Source organism: Pseudopodoces humilis, chromosome 3 (assembly GCF_049639895.1).
Source record: "Pseudopodoces humilis isolate 2021_Gansu_Grassland_sample_001 chromosome 3, ASM4963989v1, whole genome shotgun sequence".
Taxonomy (NCBI): domain Eukaryota; kingdom Metazoa; phylum Chordata; class Aves; order Passeriformes; family Paridae; genus Pseudopodoces; species Pseudopodoces humilis.
The window spans coordinates 85,219,208-85,235,335 of record NC_142202.1 but is presented as its reverse complement, the minus strand read 5'-3'; the positions used below and the strand labels follow the sequence as shown (position 1 = coordinate 85,235,335).

The 16,128-nt window shown below is 34.7% G+C and overlaps 1 protein-coding gene across 5 annotated transcripts in view; it reads left to right on the top strand.

The window, feature by feature from the left end:
• The window catches only part of FAM135A (family with sequence similarity 135 member A), an 80,597-nt gene that overhangs the window by 39,183 nt on the left and 25,286 nt on the right, over positions 1-16,128 (top strand). For 4 of the 5 annotated variants that reach the window (XM_014263534.2, XM_088053705.1, XM_014263535.2 and 1 more), the window contains exons 5-12: positions 3,336-3,478; positions 3,594-3,664; positions 3,974-4,147; positions 6,417-6,543; positions 6,905-7,058; positions 9,847-9,924; positions 12,079-12,128; positions 13,874-14,029. In XM_014263534.2, coding sequence (XP_014119009.2) covers positions 3,336-3,478; positions 3,594-3,664; positions 3,974-4,147; positions 6,417-6,543; positions 6,905-7,058; positions 9,847-9,924; positions 12,079-12,128; positions 13,874-14,029 — 953 coding nt within the window. The remainder of the gene's footprint in view (positions 1-3,335; positions 3,479-3,593; positions 3,665-3,973; positions 4,148-6,416; positions 6,544-6,904; positions 7,059-9,846; positions 9,925-12,078; positions 12,129-13,873; positions 14,030-16,128) is intronic. The other variant, XM_005518128.3, reaches the window with a different exon arrangement.

Below are 16,128 nucleotides of genomic sequence, written 5' to 3'. Positions count from 1 at the left end.
TTCCAAAATATTTCTTGGATTTGTGTGAGATAAATGAATAGTTCTGATGAGCCAAGATTACTCTATTTCAAAAGCAAAGTTTAATGTAGTTTAGAGAATTTGGATCTGGTAAACATCCTGTAGTAAAACATACTGTTTATGAAGTGACACTTAATATGATTGATATTGCTGGAAAAAAAGTTTAGCAATTCATGGTATATTTTTGAATGGTCTTCAGTTACTTTTTCAGAAAGCTGCAGTCTTGTTAGCAAACTGTGACATAAGTGTTAGCTTTTGTATCTTGTTACTAGGCATAAAGGGTATTAACATTAAGACTGCAGTTTGGTGTGAGTTTAGATCAGCAGTTCTGACAAACAAAAAAAAACCCAGCCCTTGATTCCCCCTGGCCATTCTGTCTTACCTTCATATTGCTCTGTGTGTTGTTGACCCAAGTGTCTGATTTGGTCTGGGAACTCAACTGGGGAACTCACTCAGCTGACAAGCAGCCATTTTACAAAAAACCCTAACCCCTTCAAACCCCAAAATTGGGGCCCTTTTTAGATCAGTTTTTCAGTTTGGTTTTTCAGGGAATTACTGATAATGTTCAACAAAGCAGAAGGAAGGGTACAAGCCAGTTAGTGAAAGGGGATTAGTTTGTCCTTGTAGACATCACAGTGCTAGGTTTGCTGGGAACCTCTTCTTTCCATTTCCATTTAGCCACTTGCTTGATTTAGGAGAGCTGGATGCTGTAGGCTCACATGCAGCCCTCCTGCTCCAGGAGGAGGAATAGTTGAAAACAATTCCCAAGATTGCTGTTGTGTGTAGAAAATAGCTGCTATTGGTCTCAGCATAGAGTAGCACTGTGTGATTCACTGTGTGAAAATGTTGCTTGTTGATCGCCGAGGAGGCTGGTCAGGATCCCACAGTTCTCACTCTTGAGAATGGTGTCCTGTATTGATCAGGTGCTTCTTTCTGTACTTTTCTCTCACTTCAGTCTTTCTCATACTTACCTATTCTAAATCCTATTCACTTTGTTATGTCATAGTTTTCCCACTCCAAGTTGTTCTGCCTACTTGTAGCTCTCCCTGGACTCTGCACAAGTCACCTGCAGTTTCCCTACTTTAGCTGTGTTTTTCCCTCTCCCACAGACCATTTATTTGATCTCTCTCCTCCTTTTATCTCCCTGATTCAAATATATAGTCTTAAGTTATTCCTCTTTTCCCTGTTCATTTACATCTCCTTTCACTGCTTCCCCAGCTCTTCATGCAGTCCTTCATTAATTTAAATAAGTTGTTTTTTTCCCATTTCTACTTTCCACGTCCTATAGTAACTCACTAGAACTGCTTGGGACCAGCATGAGTGTCATTACAGATACGATAAGGCAGTTCACTACCTCCAGTCTTGTGAAGGTCTTTTATTATTCTTGTTTTGAAGGAAGATGTAATTGTGCTGTAGAAAATGAAAAGAAAAACATATGTATTTTTACCGTTTATGAGGTTGCTTCAGATTTGAGGATGTTCTGAATTCTTCCTTCTCTCAAATTCATGGGTGGTTTTGAGAGAAAGAAAAAGGCAGAATGGGAAGGAGTAAGGTGTCTTTTTTTATGATGCAAGAGTAAATTATCTTGTAAAATGTAAATAGATATATATGTAAACCTGTATAGCTAATAAAAATATAAATATAGTAAATGTATATATATGAGTAATAAATATGTAAGAGTAAATATGTCATTTATATGCAAGAGTAAAAAAATCCCACTATTTTTTCTCCTCTGTTGTGGAAACAGCCTTTTGTGTGGATAGAAGGTTAGGAATAGTCCTGGCCAGTCAGTGCATCATTGATTTAAAAAACAGCAGCTCTGCTTTGATGACCTCACATTTGTGAGACCTTGCTCCCCATGTGGAAGTGGCTCAGCCTGTTCCTGACTCAGCTTTTCCTCTGCAGCTCCTCTGTCTCTTCTGGGGGTGCCGGTTTGTGTTACACTGAAGTCAGCAGAGCTGAGGGCTGTAACTCAGGCTTGGACACTGCAGAGGAAGTGGAACCTCAGCCATTTGTCTCCATTACTTCTTTTGTTTCAGACAGGAGTGGGAGATCCCTTTTGCTGATGCTGTGCAGTTATATCAGATTATGTGCCAAGTGAAACCATACCTGCTCTGCCCTTCAGCTGTAACAGATGACACAGATGGATGTAAGCTGAAAGTGGCATTATACATAGGGGAATTACTCTGTAATGATTCAGCCTTTGTAAGCATTTTATCCAGGACGCCTAAACTGATGATATGTGTGAAAAAACTTCAGCAAAACCCAGTATTTGTACATTTCTAAGGAGAAGTTGAATTGAGATGTTTCTAAAAGTGGGAATGTTTGCCAAGGGTGGTAATATTCTATCAGACTCCCCAAAATTGTAGACTGCAAACTGCAGATTTTTTTTAATTCTTGTGGATTCCTTTGAAGTAGTTTATTAAGAAGAATCAAAAGAATTTTAAAAAATCTTCTGCACCCTCATTTACACAATTTCTAAGACATTTTATCTTGGAAGATGTTGATGTTATTGAGCCATTTTTTAAGAGGTCATAGTAAGTGTCAGTATTACTGTTACTTCTGTTCTTCCAAGTTCCAACTTCTTTCAGTTTTTTTCCGGAGAATAGTACCCCTCATGATACTTCCTGTGTGCTAATCCTTTGCTAACATGATAAATATTTCCTCAAAGATGGTTTTAAGTCATTCCCTTTCTCATTTCTTCTGCAAGTCTTTTAACTTTTATTTCAGCAAAAGGTTCCCTAACCATTTATCACATTTTCCTGAACTCTTTATGATGAGTAGCCTTTGGACTGAAAGCAGAAGTGTCATATTGCATTCTCCATGCCAGGTTCAGGTGATAAACTCGGAATTAGTTTGGCCTGAGTAGGATACAAAAGATCTCAAAAGAAATAACAAATGACCTCTGTTCTTGATTCATTGGAGTGGTATATGTCATTTAACCTCTTTGCCTCATCTGTAGGTAATTTTGTTTTCAGTGTGGTTAAAACCAGCAAATTAACATGGATGCTAGATGAAACAATGCAGAATTCAGGATTTTTATTACAATTTTTGATGCCTAGAATGCCTTCAGTTTGTAACAAAGCAAAAAAATCTTCAGAGCTTATAGTAAAAGCAAATTATATTAAAAACATTGACAGTGTTTCTTTGAAGCAAAATGTATCCCTTCAAACTTCATCAGTTGCTGACTGAAAACCACTTAAATTACTGATGTTATTACAGTTTTAATAGTAATCATGAAACTGATTGAAATGATAGTTCCACTTCTTAGCTGCTCTGAGTTTTCCAGTTATATTAATACTTGTTTCTCTCTTCAGGTGCAACAGATCTTGCCTTTCCTGCTTCAGTCCATGACAATATAGTTTGCAGTAAAACATTTCAGATTCTTTACAAAAATGAGGAAGTTTCTGTGAATGATGTGATGATTTTCAAAATAAAAATGCTGATAGATGAGAGGAAGGTAATCTGCTGTTCCAATTTACTATATTCAGATAATTTAGGCTTCATTATGTACAATTTGAATTAGTACAAATAAGGGATCTGAAAGATTTCATGCTTCTATAATTTCTTTGTAGATTGAGGAGTCGCTTAATGAAATGAATTTTCTGCTAACATTAGATTTACACTTCACGGATACAGACTACTCGTAAGTTTAAATATAGAAGATTTTGTTAAAGCAAGAATATATGTTAACTTTTTAATCTGTTAAAAACTGGATTATTTATAGGTGTAGTGTGTTCACATTAGACATAAATGATGGTAAAAAAGAAATACAATGGTGAAGTCATTTCATAACTGGTTTGTCTCATTCTAATATTTCTTTTCTCTGGGAGAGATGCCATTGTGTTCCAAAGTATGAACTTAACGCTAAATTGTTATTTATGTCAGTTATTAGTAACTTGCATTTTAAATATGACTATTCTAATTGTATGTTGTTCTGTTAATTTCTTTTTAGACCAGATGACCTGAGCACACTACAGCCAATTAGTAGCCGAACTTTAAAGTTGCACTTTAACCTACACCAGGGCCTTCATCATTATGTCAATGTTATGTTTGATTACTTCCACCTTTCCGTCATATCGGTTATAGTCCATGCTTCTTTGGTTGCTCTGCATCAGCCATTGATAAGGTAATCTCTTTCTAATAAAATGCAAATAAATTATTGAATGTCCAAATGGAAATGTTATAAAACCAGAATAATTAGGAAGGGGTTTAATCTGTGGACAACATTGTTTTCTATGATGATTTTGGAATTCAGGGCCCAGAGGGATGAGAAACGTAATGTTTTTAAATTATCTGGAACAAATTTTGAGGATTTTTTAAATTAGAAATAAGAGTGTGTAGTGTAGAAGAGAGAGAATGCCCAAGGCCAGAGAAGTGGAAGAATGTATAAATATCTGTATTTATATGTGTATTTTTATATGTATAAATATTTATGAATTTTTTTAATCGGGAAGATCTGCTGCACACTGTACACAGTGACTGAAATAGCTGCTGTTAATACAAATAGGGTGCCTTCTGTTAATTATCTGCACAATTTCAGTTACTGCTGGAATGGTAGTGGTATCTGCAAATGACACATTTACCATTTTAGTCACTAAATGGAGCTGGAGAATTTACTTTTCTTTTTAAAAAAGATTTTGGCTAATTTTTTCTGAAGCTTTTTTATTTAATCTACTTGTGTCACCCTTTGCAATCTCTGTTTACTTTGCATCTCTGTGAAAAAGTTCTGTACAGTCAGTTACACATAGGAAGTATTCTTTGCACACCTTTTTTTTAGCTTATCTATCTTTTCCTTCTTTCATGGTCTTCAAATAGTCCATGCTACTGCCCTCAAGTTTGCTCATATTCAAGTCCAGTCTGTACCGTAAGTGCCCAGACCTTTAGCTGCAGGTATTCCCACTCGTTGTGTCTGTCTTCATACAATGGAAAGCACTGTTGGTGTATGTTAGACAGCTGTTCTGTGCTGAAGGGCTGTGCTGGTTTAGAGGATTCAGGGGGCTTTCATGGGTTTACCCCTGCAAGTTGGTTTGAATTGTTTTGGTGATGTGTTTTAGGCATGGTTACATAGTAAATGAACTAACACATCAGAAGAGATGGCACAGCCTTATTTGGGAGAGAAACAAGTACTGAGAAGGTGGGAATTGTTGTTGAAGACATAATCTGATAAATGCACTTGAATAAACTTTTTAATGCACTTAAAATAGCATCATGTGTGTAAAATGTACATGATCACACTTTGTCCCACAAGTGAAATTCAGGCATTTAGGCTATATTGATCATTTGTTGTTAGAAAATGAAAAACAGGTTTTGATACTAATTTTTAGTCAGAAATATATTTGTCCCTACTGACATTTTTTAAAAGCTGCAGTAAATGTGAGGAGTTTTCTATATATTTTTCCTCAGTTTCTGGCTTTAAAAGTGATGATACAATAATGCTGTTAATTTTAAACCTTAGCTTACCTCAGTTTGTGTAAGGAGATACTGAAACAAAACAGCAACTTCTATACTGCTTTTATTATCTTGTGAGTAGGGTGTTGCTGGTATCCACAAAATTATTTTAAGTATTCAAGTTGTCCTTTAAATCAGCTTGTGTTGGGGAGAGGAAGAAACTTTAAAATTTACCGTGTTTTATTTCAGCTGAGCTTCCCCATGTAGCAAATACTTGATGGTTGCTGTATCCATATCTGGCTCACTTTTCTCAAGCACTACTTTCTGAAAAACCTGAGAATTGCAAATGTCACTCCTCTTTGTGCTTTGGGCTTTCACGGGTAACAGTTTGGTCTTCTGTTTGGATCATGCTCACATTTGTTGGCATTTATCTCTTCCTTTCCTAGGAGTGGTCACTTTTTGAGTGTTTTCTTCTGAGTAGCATTCAGATTCACCTTCTTTTGGAAACAACCAGTGTTAACACTTCCTCGAAAGAAAGAAGATAATTCCTCTTGCGTACAGCCCTAAACTCCTGTATAATCCACACTTTTCTTTAACCTGTAATTGTTTATTTCTGCCTGTTATCTAATAGTCTGCACTTTCTGCATTCATTCATTTTTCATTCGTCTTTCCTAGTTGTTATCGCAAGGCTACTGTTGCAGGATGCTCTGTTCTTCCAGGAGTTCAGGATAGGATCTCCTCAGCAGGCAGAGGTCAGGCATCCTTTAGGAAAACAGCAATGTCAGTTTGTGTAACAGCTTTCAACTTCCTTCTACTGCTTCACTTGTAAGAGGTTGAAGTCCTCACAGCAAAATCCACAGAAAATGAATACTTCATACCTGTTATAGTTCAAAATTTATCTTTCTGGCTTAAACTTTCAGGAATATTGTTTAAATTAATTTAAGTTTGCATTGTAAGTAATGAGGAACAGTATGTTCAGATTATCAGTTCATTTGTGCTTTTTGCAGTTTTCCTCGCCCAGTGAAGAATACATGGTTGAACAGGAATGCACCAGCGCAAAACAGGGACTCTGTGATTCCTTCTCTTGAAAGTGTGGTCTTTGGCAATAACTATACAAAACAGTTATCAGCAGACGTAAGAATATATATCAGTTTAAGATTTTATTTGTATTCTGTTGGGAGGTGGGGATTTTATCTTTTCTGCAGGAATGTTATTTGATAAAGAATGAACTTGGTTAGAAGATGTTTGGGGTGGTGTGTGAAAAGGGAAATGAGAAAAATGTTCCAGAAGACTATGTTATCTGCTTCAGAAATGTACACATGGGAAGCTTACAATATTAAGTGTTTGACCTCCTTTTTTAATGTCTCACAATCCATTGAAAATCACAAAAATGTGGATCAAGTCTGTAAAAAGAGCAATTGCTTTTCTTTTGTCATTCTACTAACGCTTCATTTATTAGATGAAATTAATATGTGCCTTTTTGTCTTTATTCTAGGGTTGCAGTTTTGTTGTTTCAGAGTCTTTCCTCAGCCATGCTTATAATTTTCACTATACACTTTGTGCCACTTTGCTGCTTGCTTTCAAAGGGTTGCATAGATATTTCATTACAATAACCAAGGATCTCCCCTCTTCTCACCGAATTGAACTGGGTATGTCCAATTTCATAAAATGTATCACTTTCTTGTGAATGTTTATTAAGACTTCTTTTACACTAAACTGTCATTGATGGCATATCTCTTATATTTAAAATATTTTTTGCTTAAACTGATCCAAAATTTAATAACTAAAAAACCCGAAAAAACAAGTACTGTCACATCTCTAATAAAATAAGGAGATAACAGCTTTAATCTATGGAAATATATTTTTTCTTCTTGGTCTTGATTTGTGCTCTTATTTCAAATTACTGTGTTTAGTGGTGAGAAAGTTAGAGAAGCTCTTAATCCAAGTGGCACAATGCACTTCTTTGTTTGTTGTAAGGAAACATTGCATATTTGTACAAAAAACTAAATTCTGTAAAGTTTGAGAAGACTGTTTCACTGAAAATGCACATGATAAAAGACCTACAAGAAAAAATTGCTGCTGGCTTACTTTGAACTGTTTAAACAGACTTAGTTGCCATGAAGATTTCTAGCTAACCACATGAGATAAAAGTAGCTGCAAAAGTATTACATGTAATGTATGGAAACGTACATGTACATTCCTTTTCTATAGAAGAAAGACATTCGAGAGCCTAACTTTGATTTATGAACTAGAAAAGTAGTGAAAGTAAGAAAGGAAGATACACTGGCATTGTAAACAATGATTTAGACTTTTTCCTCAGCAAGCATATACTTTTTTTAGTCGTGTTCTATTAAAGGAAAAAAAAAGATAATTTGGAATTTATATGGATTGTAGACAATAGTTACTGATTTTTGTATTTAATTTTACCAGCATCAAAACTAAGCACAGTGAAGCAGTGCTAATTGAGATATGAAAGATATTTTAAAAATGTGAAGTGGTTAGTTAGTGGTTCAAAGAAATAATATTTCACTTCTATATTACAAAATACAAAGCTTTTTTTGGTGGAAAAAATTTCAGGGAGCGTATTACAAATCTGTCCATAGAAAAATACTAGAAACTGAGGTGTTTTCTTTATAGAAGCAAAAATCCTGCTACAGTTACTGCTGCATTTTTCAGTCATTTATCTTCATTTTGATATGGAGGGAAACACCTTATTAAAGGAGTGACTGAACTCTTAAGTTTTCCTTGTAAGGTCAAAATGTACTTTTCCCCAAATCATAGAATCACAGGGTCATTTAGGTTGGAAAAGACCTCTAAAGATCATGAGTCCAACAATTAAACCAGCTACACCATGTTCACCACTAAACAACACCTCCCATGTGTCACAGCCACATGCCTCTAGAATGCTTCCAGGGATGGTGACTCCACCACTTCCCTGGGTAGGCTGTTCCCATGCCTGACCATCCTTTCAGTGAAGAAATTTTTCCTAATATCCAATGTCAGCCCCCTCTAGTACAACTTGAGACCATTTCCTCTTGCTGTGTCACTGGTTACCTGGGAGAAGAGGCTGACCCCCACCTCCCCCACCTGGCTAAACCCTCCTTTCAGGCAGTTGTAGAGGAGCAGTAAGATCTCCCCCGAGCCTCCTTTTCTCCAGGTTTGAAAAACCCCAGCTCCCTTTGCCACTCCTCACAGGACTTGTGCTCCAGACTCTTCACCAGCCTTGTTGCTGTTTCTGGATTTGCTTTAGCAACTCAATATATTGAGTTTGATGGCACTGTTGTTGTTCTAAGGATAGGCTTAGACTAAATCTTGAGGCTTAAATATTTCAGATATGATCTTCAGACCCCCTAAAACATTCCTTCAAAATAGATATGTAATAGAAAAGGCTGCCAGTGAGTTGCATACTGGCAATGCAGTGTTGGGTTGTATCTTTCAACCACATTGAAGTCATCAAAACCACTCACAAGTTTCAGTGGAACTTGAATCAGACCTTTTCTCATCTATATGGGTAATTTAGCTTACCTTTAGGAATGTAGTTTTGAGCAGAAATGCTCACAATAAATATCTGAAGAGAAAATTACAACTTAAATTTTACATTCATGGTACATATTCTACTGACAGTTTGTTTCCTGTGGGTTTAATTTTTTGTTTCTATTTTTTAAGTCTCTGCTAGAATTATTTGGGTTTTTTCATATTTATAAATATATTTTTCATTTATTTCAGTTATACATTGATTGGGAAAATTGATATAATAAAATGTACTAATAATGTAAGCTTTAATTATTACTCACATTCTGCTCATGAAAAATAATACCTACCATTAACGCTAATGTTTCCAAAATCCATCAGCAGTTAACAAAAGAAAGCTATGTTACTGTAATGTCTGTAAAGAAGTTGAGGCTCACTGGACTTAACAAATTACACAGTTATAATTTGCACTTTCTTAAAAACATTTTTTAAAGTAAATGAACTTTTTTATAGTGGATATTTTGTCTGTGAAGTTTAAATGGACATTGCAGAATAGAATATCCAGTCCTGTTTAAACTTTAGAATCATCATTTTTTTGTTTCATATAATATTATTCTCTCTTTAATTTTGTTTCTTCTGTTTGCTTTGCTATTGCTCTGTCATATTATTTTAACACAAAGCACTGATTTTGCAGAAGCATGTGAAGACAACTGTTGGACTTGATAATTGTAATTGAACATTTAAATATTACTGGTTTGAGGAAATAAAAACACTACCTTAATGTGTATCACAAGTGATACTTAATGTAGAAACAACACTAAAATGATAAGTTTTCATGTACTGATCTAACTGCACTAATTGCTAGGCTAGCAATAAGCTCTTTTACTAACTTTAAGGCAAATAATAAATCACAGGTGAAAAAAGGAGTGTAGTAACTAGTCATGTGTGTACAATCCCTGTAACTAGCCAAGGCCAGCATGCAGGTCCTTTATGAACGCCTTCTCAGAAGAAAATATCCACGAACCCAGAGATTCGCCTACCTAGGTATGTTTCCAAAGCAGGTGATATAATCCCTCAGATTTTTATTGATACTATAAAATATTATATTCTTATTAATAATATAAAATGTTACTCCATTTGTAGAAAGAAACAATTTCAATATTCAGCCATAGCGAACATAAGTTGAACTCTGAAGTCTGCAGAATTGAGCTACTAAATTTTAGGCTGAGCATAGACGATAAAATGAGACATCATTGCTGTTTTTTGGTTTAGCATTGTTCTACTTTATTAAACAAAAATGAGTGAAAGTTGTCAGTCATCAACATTTAAAAAATAGCTTAGAATTATAGGTTCATTTAATGCAACACAGACTCATGATTTTCAGATAGCTAAAGATAATTAATACCTCTTCTTTCTGAGAAATCTTTCAGATTCCTTTTGGTATCTTGACACTTAATTGTTCAAGCACTACACTTTGGCACTGAGTGCTTAGAGTGCATTTGTCCATATCTACATGGGCCAATCCTCCCTCTGGAGAGTGCCAGTGTGGGTCTGATGCTGGACAACAGATTACAGTTTAATCTGTAATCTGTACAGTTTAATTATGGCAGTTCAGTCTCACAGCAGGTCACCAGCTTAATCATCTATAAGTATGGTTTGGTTTTATTATGAAAAGGAAACCAAATTGGTTTTTATCAGAACCAGCAAAATTGCATCTGATGTTTGCTGGGTTAACACTGCTATAGAACGTAAGTGTTTAATTTCCTTTTGTTTTGTGTTAGGTCTATTCTGTCTTCTCTTTTTTAATATAGCATTGGAATATTAATATAGTTTGGGGATTTCCATAATGATTTTACATTTCAGAGTTTTAAATTTTCTTAAGCCTGTTCTCAAGTGAAGTGTGACAAACAAATAATCAGTATGGTGTCATAAGTAAAATATTTCATTTTTTCACTAATGACAAAATTTGTGTGGCCCTACCAAAACTATTATTGTAGCTTAAATTATTTTCACACATTTTCAGAAAAATCATCATGAAGTACTGTGTAGCAGAAGGTATATGTAGTTTCTTTAAACAAGTTTTGTAAACTTGTTTCTGAGAGCATCATACATTTCTGCAATTTGCTTTTTTTTCTCAGAACTTTGAGTTGTGTGAGTTAATTTGTGTGGCATTAAGTTCAAACCTAAGCATGATAAATGCTGTTAGTTGAAAATCAATGCATACTTACCAAGTATAGGTGGCATAATTCAAAGAGAAGTTGAGTATACACTGTTGCTCTTCTGTAAACCTTTGTTCATTATCCATACCCTATTACTATTGCGGCTTTCAAGGCATATTTTGTTGCTGTGTGTTTTCAAGAAATATTGAACATTTTTGTCCTTTATACTGTGTAACAAAAATGAAATATAAATTCTTGTTAGAGACAATTTTAGGGTTTATGAATTGTTTCCTTATTACTTCAGATGCAGAAGGAAATTAAACATAATAACAAATTTTTATTTGATTTAGCAAATCCCCAAAAGTAAATAGGACTGTTTAACAAAGAAAAACATCCTCATGAAGGAATATATCTGTTTTCTTCATAAATGAGTCAGTCAAGGTTCAGATCCAGTTTAAGCTGCCATACTCTGTTAGATTGATTTGCCCTTAACATTGAACTATTGAGAGATTGCTTAAAGAACAGTTTTATTGACTAAAAAATGATTCCTCATACAACTAAAGACTTGTATTTATATTCGTGTATCTTGTAAATTAGATACCTTTAGAAAAATGATGCGGGAATAAAGCTTCTCTAGAAAATCTGGTAGAAGAGGAATTGTATTACCTTGGTTTTAAAGGATGATATTGCTTCTGAATAGCAGCAGTATCAATGGATAATCTGAAAACTGTATAATCTAAACTACAGTTTAATTTTGAATGGAAAATTGCTGTCCTTGGCAAGGTGTCATGATAAGCAATCATGAGAAGTGCAAGTTTTTTTCCTTAATTATGTTCTGTTCTCAATCTCAGAATCAAATTGCTAAGAAGAATTTTAATGGAAGTTTACAGTTTGCTTAATAACTGTGGCGCTTAATATGGCTTCAAGTTTTATTTGATTAATTCTTTTTCATGTCTTAGAATTGTTTTTTGAGATAATTTGTTTCACTCTGCAACTTGGAAAGTACATTACTCATTGGTATGTCCTCTCATCTTTCCAGAAAACATAGATGTAGATATTCGTCTTACAGAATTGTGTGAAGAAGTCAAGGTACAGGGCTTTTTTTCATGTATTATAAGTGAAGTGACTGTAAAAGCAGAATGTGCTGATTTTATATGCTACTTGGAAATAAAGTGTTTGTTTCAGGGATGACAGCATGTATGTTTTTTGCCAGCATTTATTTCAACTCTTCCTCCAAAGAGAAATTGTGCAACTGGTGCCAAAACTGAACTGTTGATCTGGTGGCTTGGTGTGTCAGTGTAACTATAATATCTCATGTAACTATATATATCATGAAACTGGAAGTTTAGAAAGATGCATTACTTGTATGAAAATCACTTTTTGACTTTTCTGCAGTTATAATTTGATTTTTTGGGGTTTGATGGTATCATGTAACAATGACACAAGATCAAGCAGTGGTAGGTTTTACAAAAGGAGATTCTGCAAGTCATCCCCTCATCTGAAAGTACTTGTTCAGATGCTGTCTCCTTTTCCTGTTTTCCCTACATTCTCAAGGAGACACTGACTACTTTAAATGGATTAGATTTGTCTCCCCATCTCTTTCCTTAATCACAACTAGCCCCAGCTGAATAACTGATTTCTTGGTCACAGCAATGTCTAAAGGACAGGTTTTAAAACTTCTTGAAAGATTATCCATGCTTTGTTGGCGAGTGGGCCATCTGCCCAACTTGGAAGAACATTTAACTCACTTTTAGTTACTGCAGTAGTAGTACAATGGCAAGAAAATGAAATATGGCCTTTAAAAGGACATAATTTGTATAACTGGAGACAAATTCAGCACTGCTACCTCTCTATGAGCAGCTAAAAATCTTACTTTACATATTAAAACAGTTCTTATATTTACATAGCTTCTCTGAATTCGTTAGTTTCTCCCTTAACTTGCTAAACATTTTCTGTTTTCTTTTTTTTCTTTTGTACAGTCCTTATCAAAAGTTTCTTTATCTTACTATTGGTTAAGTTGGTGTTTCTATATTCCCAATCCTTTTTTCTACTAGCTCTGTAATATTTCTAGAGTTGGCTCTTTAATATCTTTTTGTTTTAAACCCTTTTCCTCAGTGCCTTATGTGCCTACAATGAATTTCTGAAAAACTGTTGTTTTCTAAAATGGCAGGGAACATAAGCCTAGCTATCTACAGTTGCTGTGGGACTGTATCACAGGATTATAGTATGTTGTAAAGAAAGCAAAACTTGTTTCACACCGAATTTGTCTTGGTGTGATCTGGTTCTAAGAAGCCTGTGCTATAACAATGCTTCCTGACTATGCATAAAATGTATCTAGATATATAGCATCTTATAAAGGTTATTGTGAGTATATTCTAGAATTATTCTGAAGAGATATCTTTATTAAATTCTTATGATTTTATCAAAGTTGGACTAACATAGCAAGTGTCAATTTTTGGTTTCCTGATTCCTCTTCCTTTAAGGCACATGGTATTTTTATATGTTAGAAAATACAACAGTTGAACTCAGTTATCTTTGTCATAAGTGGAATTATTGTCTTAATTTTTGGACAGGAGTCCTGATTCTAAAAAGCAATGGGATAGTATTTAATGCAACAGAAAATAATCTATTACTGTTGTAACATAAATTGATTCAGTGTCTTGGTTTGAGGACGCTGTAGGACATCCAGTTTTGATACTTAGTTGAAACAGTTCTCATTTGAAAGTTGCTTTTTAAACTAAAATTCTCACTAAGATAAAGTATACTTTTTTTATTCTTGTCTGTACATTATGGTTTCATCAGTGAATCACGTAAATATTTTTTCCTGACTTCAGAAAATGGAAAATCCTGATGAACTGGCAGAACTTATAAATATGAATCTTGCTCAGCTTTGCTCACTTCTGATGGCTCTCTGGGGGCAGTTTCTGGAGGTCATTACCTTACAAGAGGAGGTCACAGCTTTGCTAGCGCAAGAGCATCACACGTTAAGAGTAAGTATTGACCCAGGGACCTTCATGTGCTTACTGGGACACATTGTTATGGAAATGCATATCAAAATTCAGATTACCATTTTTCTATTTATATTTCAGAAAGCTGGTTGGAATTGTAGAGGGAGCTGTTGCATTTCATTTGTTACCGTGTATGTAATGTATTATGTAGTTGGAATAAAATGCATAAAGCATATTATTTATGTTTATGAACCAAGTAATTCACTGTTCTTTTGAATAAGAAATGCAGTTTAGAAGGCAAATTACAGGCTGTGGAATAACATATATTTGTGCAGACTGATGTACTTTTCTGTGGGAGCATGTCTACTGCCCACCCTACATTTTCCTTCTCTGCTGCATTTAGGCTGCCTGCTTATGTCATAAACGAAGTGTATTTCTTTCTGGAGTAAGAATTTATGGCGTTAATAAATTTTGAAATGGTTCTTACATGGGATATTATAGAAGAAGTGTATGTGAAATGATCAGGCACGAGTATTTGTGTACTAACACATCTGTAGTGCTGTTGGTCTGTCTATGGGTGTGTTCAATTGCTGTGGGCTCTCTGCAAGCAGAACCACAGCAGTGCTATTCTCATAGTGAAATATAACTGAGTATGGAATAAAGCCTTACTCTTACTTGATAAGTCACATTGTTTAGTGAGGAAATTGTGGTTGTAGAAATAGCCTGTTATGGAAAATAAATGGAATCTTTCAGAAAGAACACAAGGATTATTTGTTTGATGTGCTAGCTATAAGAAAGGGATCATTTTATTGTCTGTCTATGAATCTGACTTGCCGTTCTGTGGTTTTTATTAAATACTGGAATCCCTCAGGTTAACTGGTGGAAGTTATGAAACAAGAATACTATTTCATTTAACCTGCATTTGCATTCAGTTTCTGGTATGTTAGTGTTTGTACAAGTGTATATTTAGTAAAACCAAAGGAAGAATAAATTTGTTAATTTTTACTGCTCCAGAAAAGAGACTGCTAATGATTATGTATTTATCTTCTTAAATGTGGTTCTTTTAAAATCTGTGATGTAAGTCATTCTCCTTAGCATAATAAATGCCTTAATTATGGAGTTTCCCTGCAATTGTTTTAGGAAGTATACATCAAAGAATTTAGTTATACTATGGGAATTGAGATATTGCACATATTAAAACTATTTCTGTGATGCTTTCCATTTCAGAAAAAAATCAAATAGATGTTCCCTTCCTATGAAAAGAAAAGTATAGTTTGATTTCACATCTGAATGCTCTGTGTCATTTGGAGTTGCTGTTATGCTCACTCCTTTTGTTATCTGTCACTGTGCTTTGTGGATACTCTATAATCAAGCAAGGACTGGAGAGGAGATGCAAGGCATGGGCAATCTTAAAATTAAATTTTAATTTAGTGCCTGATAGCAGAAGGCAAGCAGGCTGACTCTGTAAAAATTGCATAATACAGCATTGAGAAGGAATTTTTACCTGAGCCAACCTGGATAGAACCAGCAATGTGATATTACTTCATTTTTAAATGGACACTTGTTTTCTGCACTCCAAGATGATATGAGTTTGTGTGAATACTTTGCAAATATATGTAATTAAAATAAATGTAAGAAACCATTGCTCCACTGGGCTTCCCATGTGGCAGTAGAGCAGGAACTCACAATCCATAAATTCAGTAAACCTTTAAATGAAAAAGAGATGCTAAATTTCAGCCTTCTGTTTTGTAAGAGTATGTTCAGTTGTTGGTTTTGGATATTGTTTTGCAGTGCTAAGTATAATAAATTGTAACTTTTATTAATAATACCTTGAGAATTTATATTCAGAGGGATTGTATAAACATACCTTGGGAAATCTACAATGATAATCATGTTCCACTGGAGCTATTATCTGCACATACCAAGTGATGCAGGCTTTCTGGTTATTTGATTTAGTTGATACTTAAAAGATGATCCACTAATACTCCTCTTTGGAGACTATATGTTGACATTTAGAGTCATGGAATTATTTAGGTTGGAAAAGACCTTTAAGGTCATCAAGTCCAACTATCAGCTTGGCACCACCACATTCAGCATTAAGCTAGATCCCCATGTGCCATATCTAAACGTATTTTGAACAC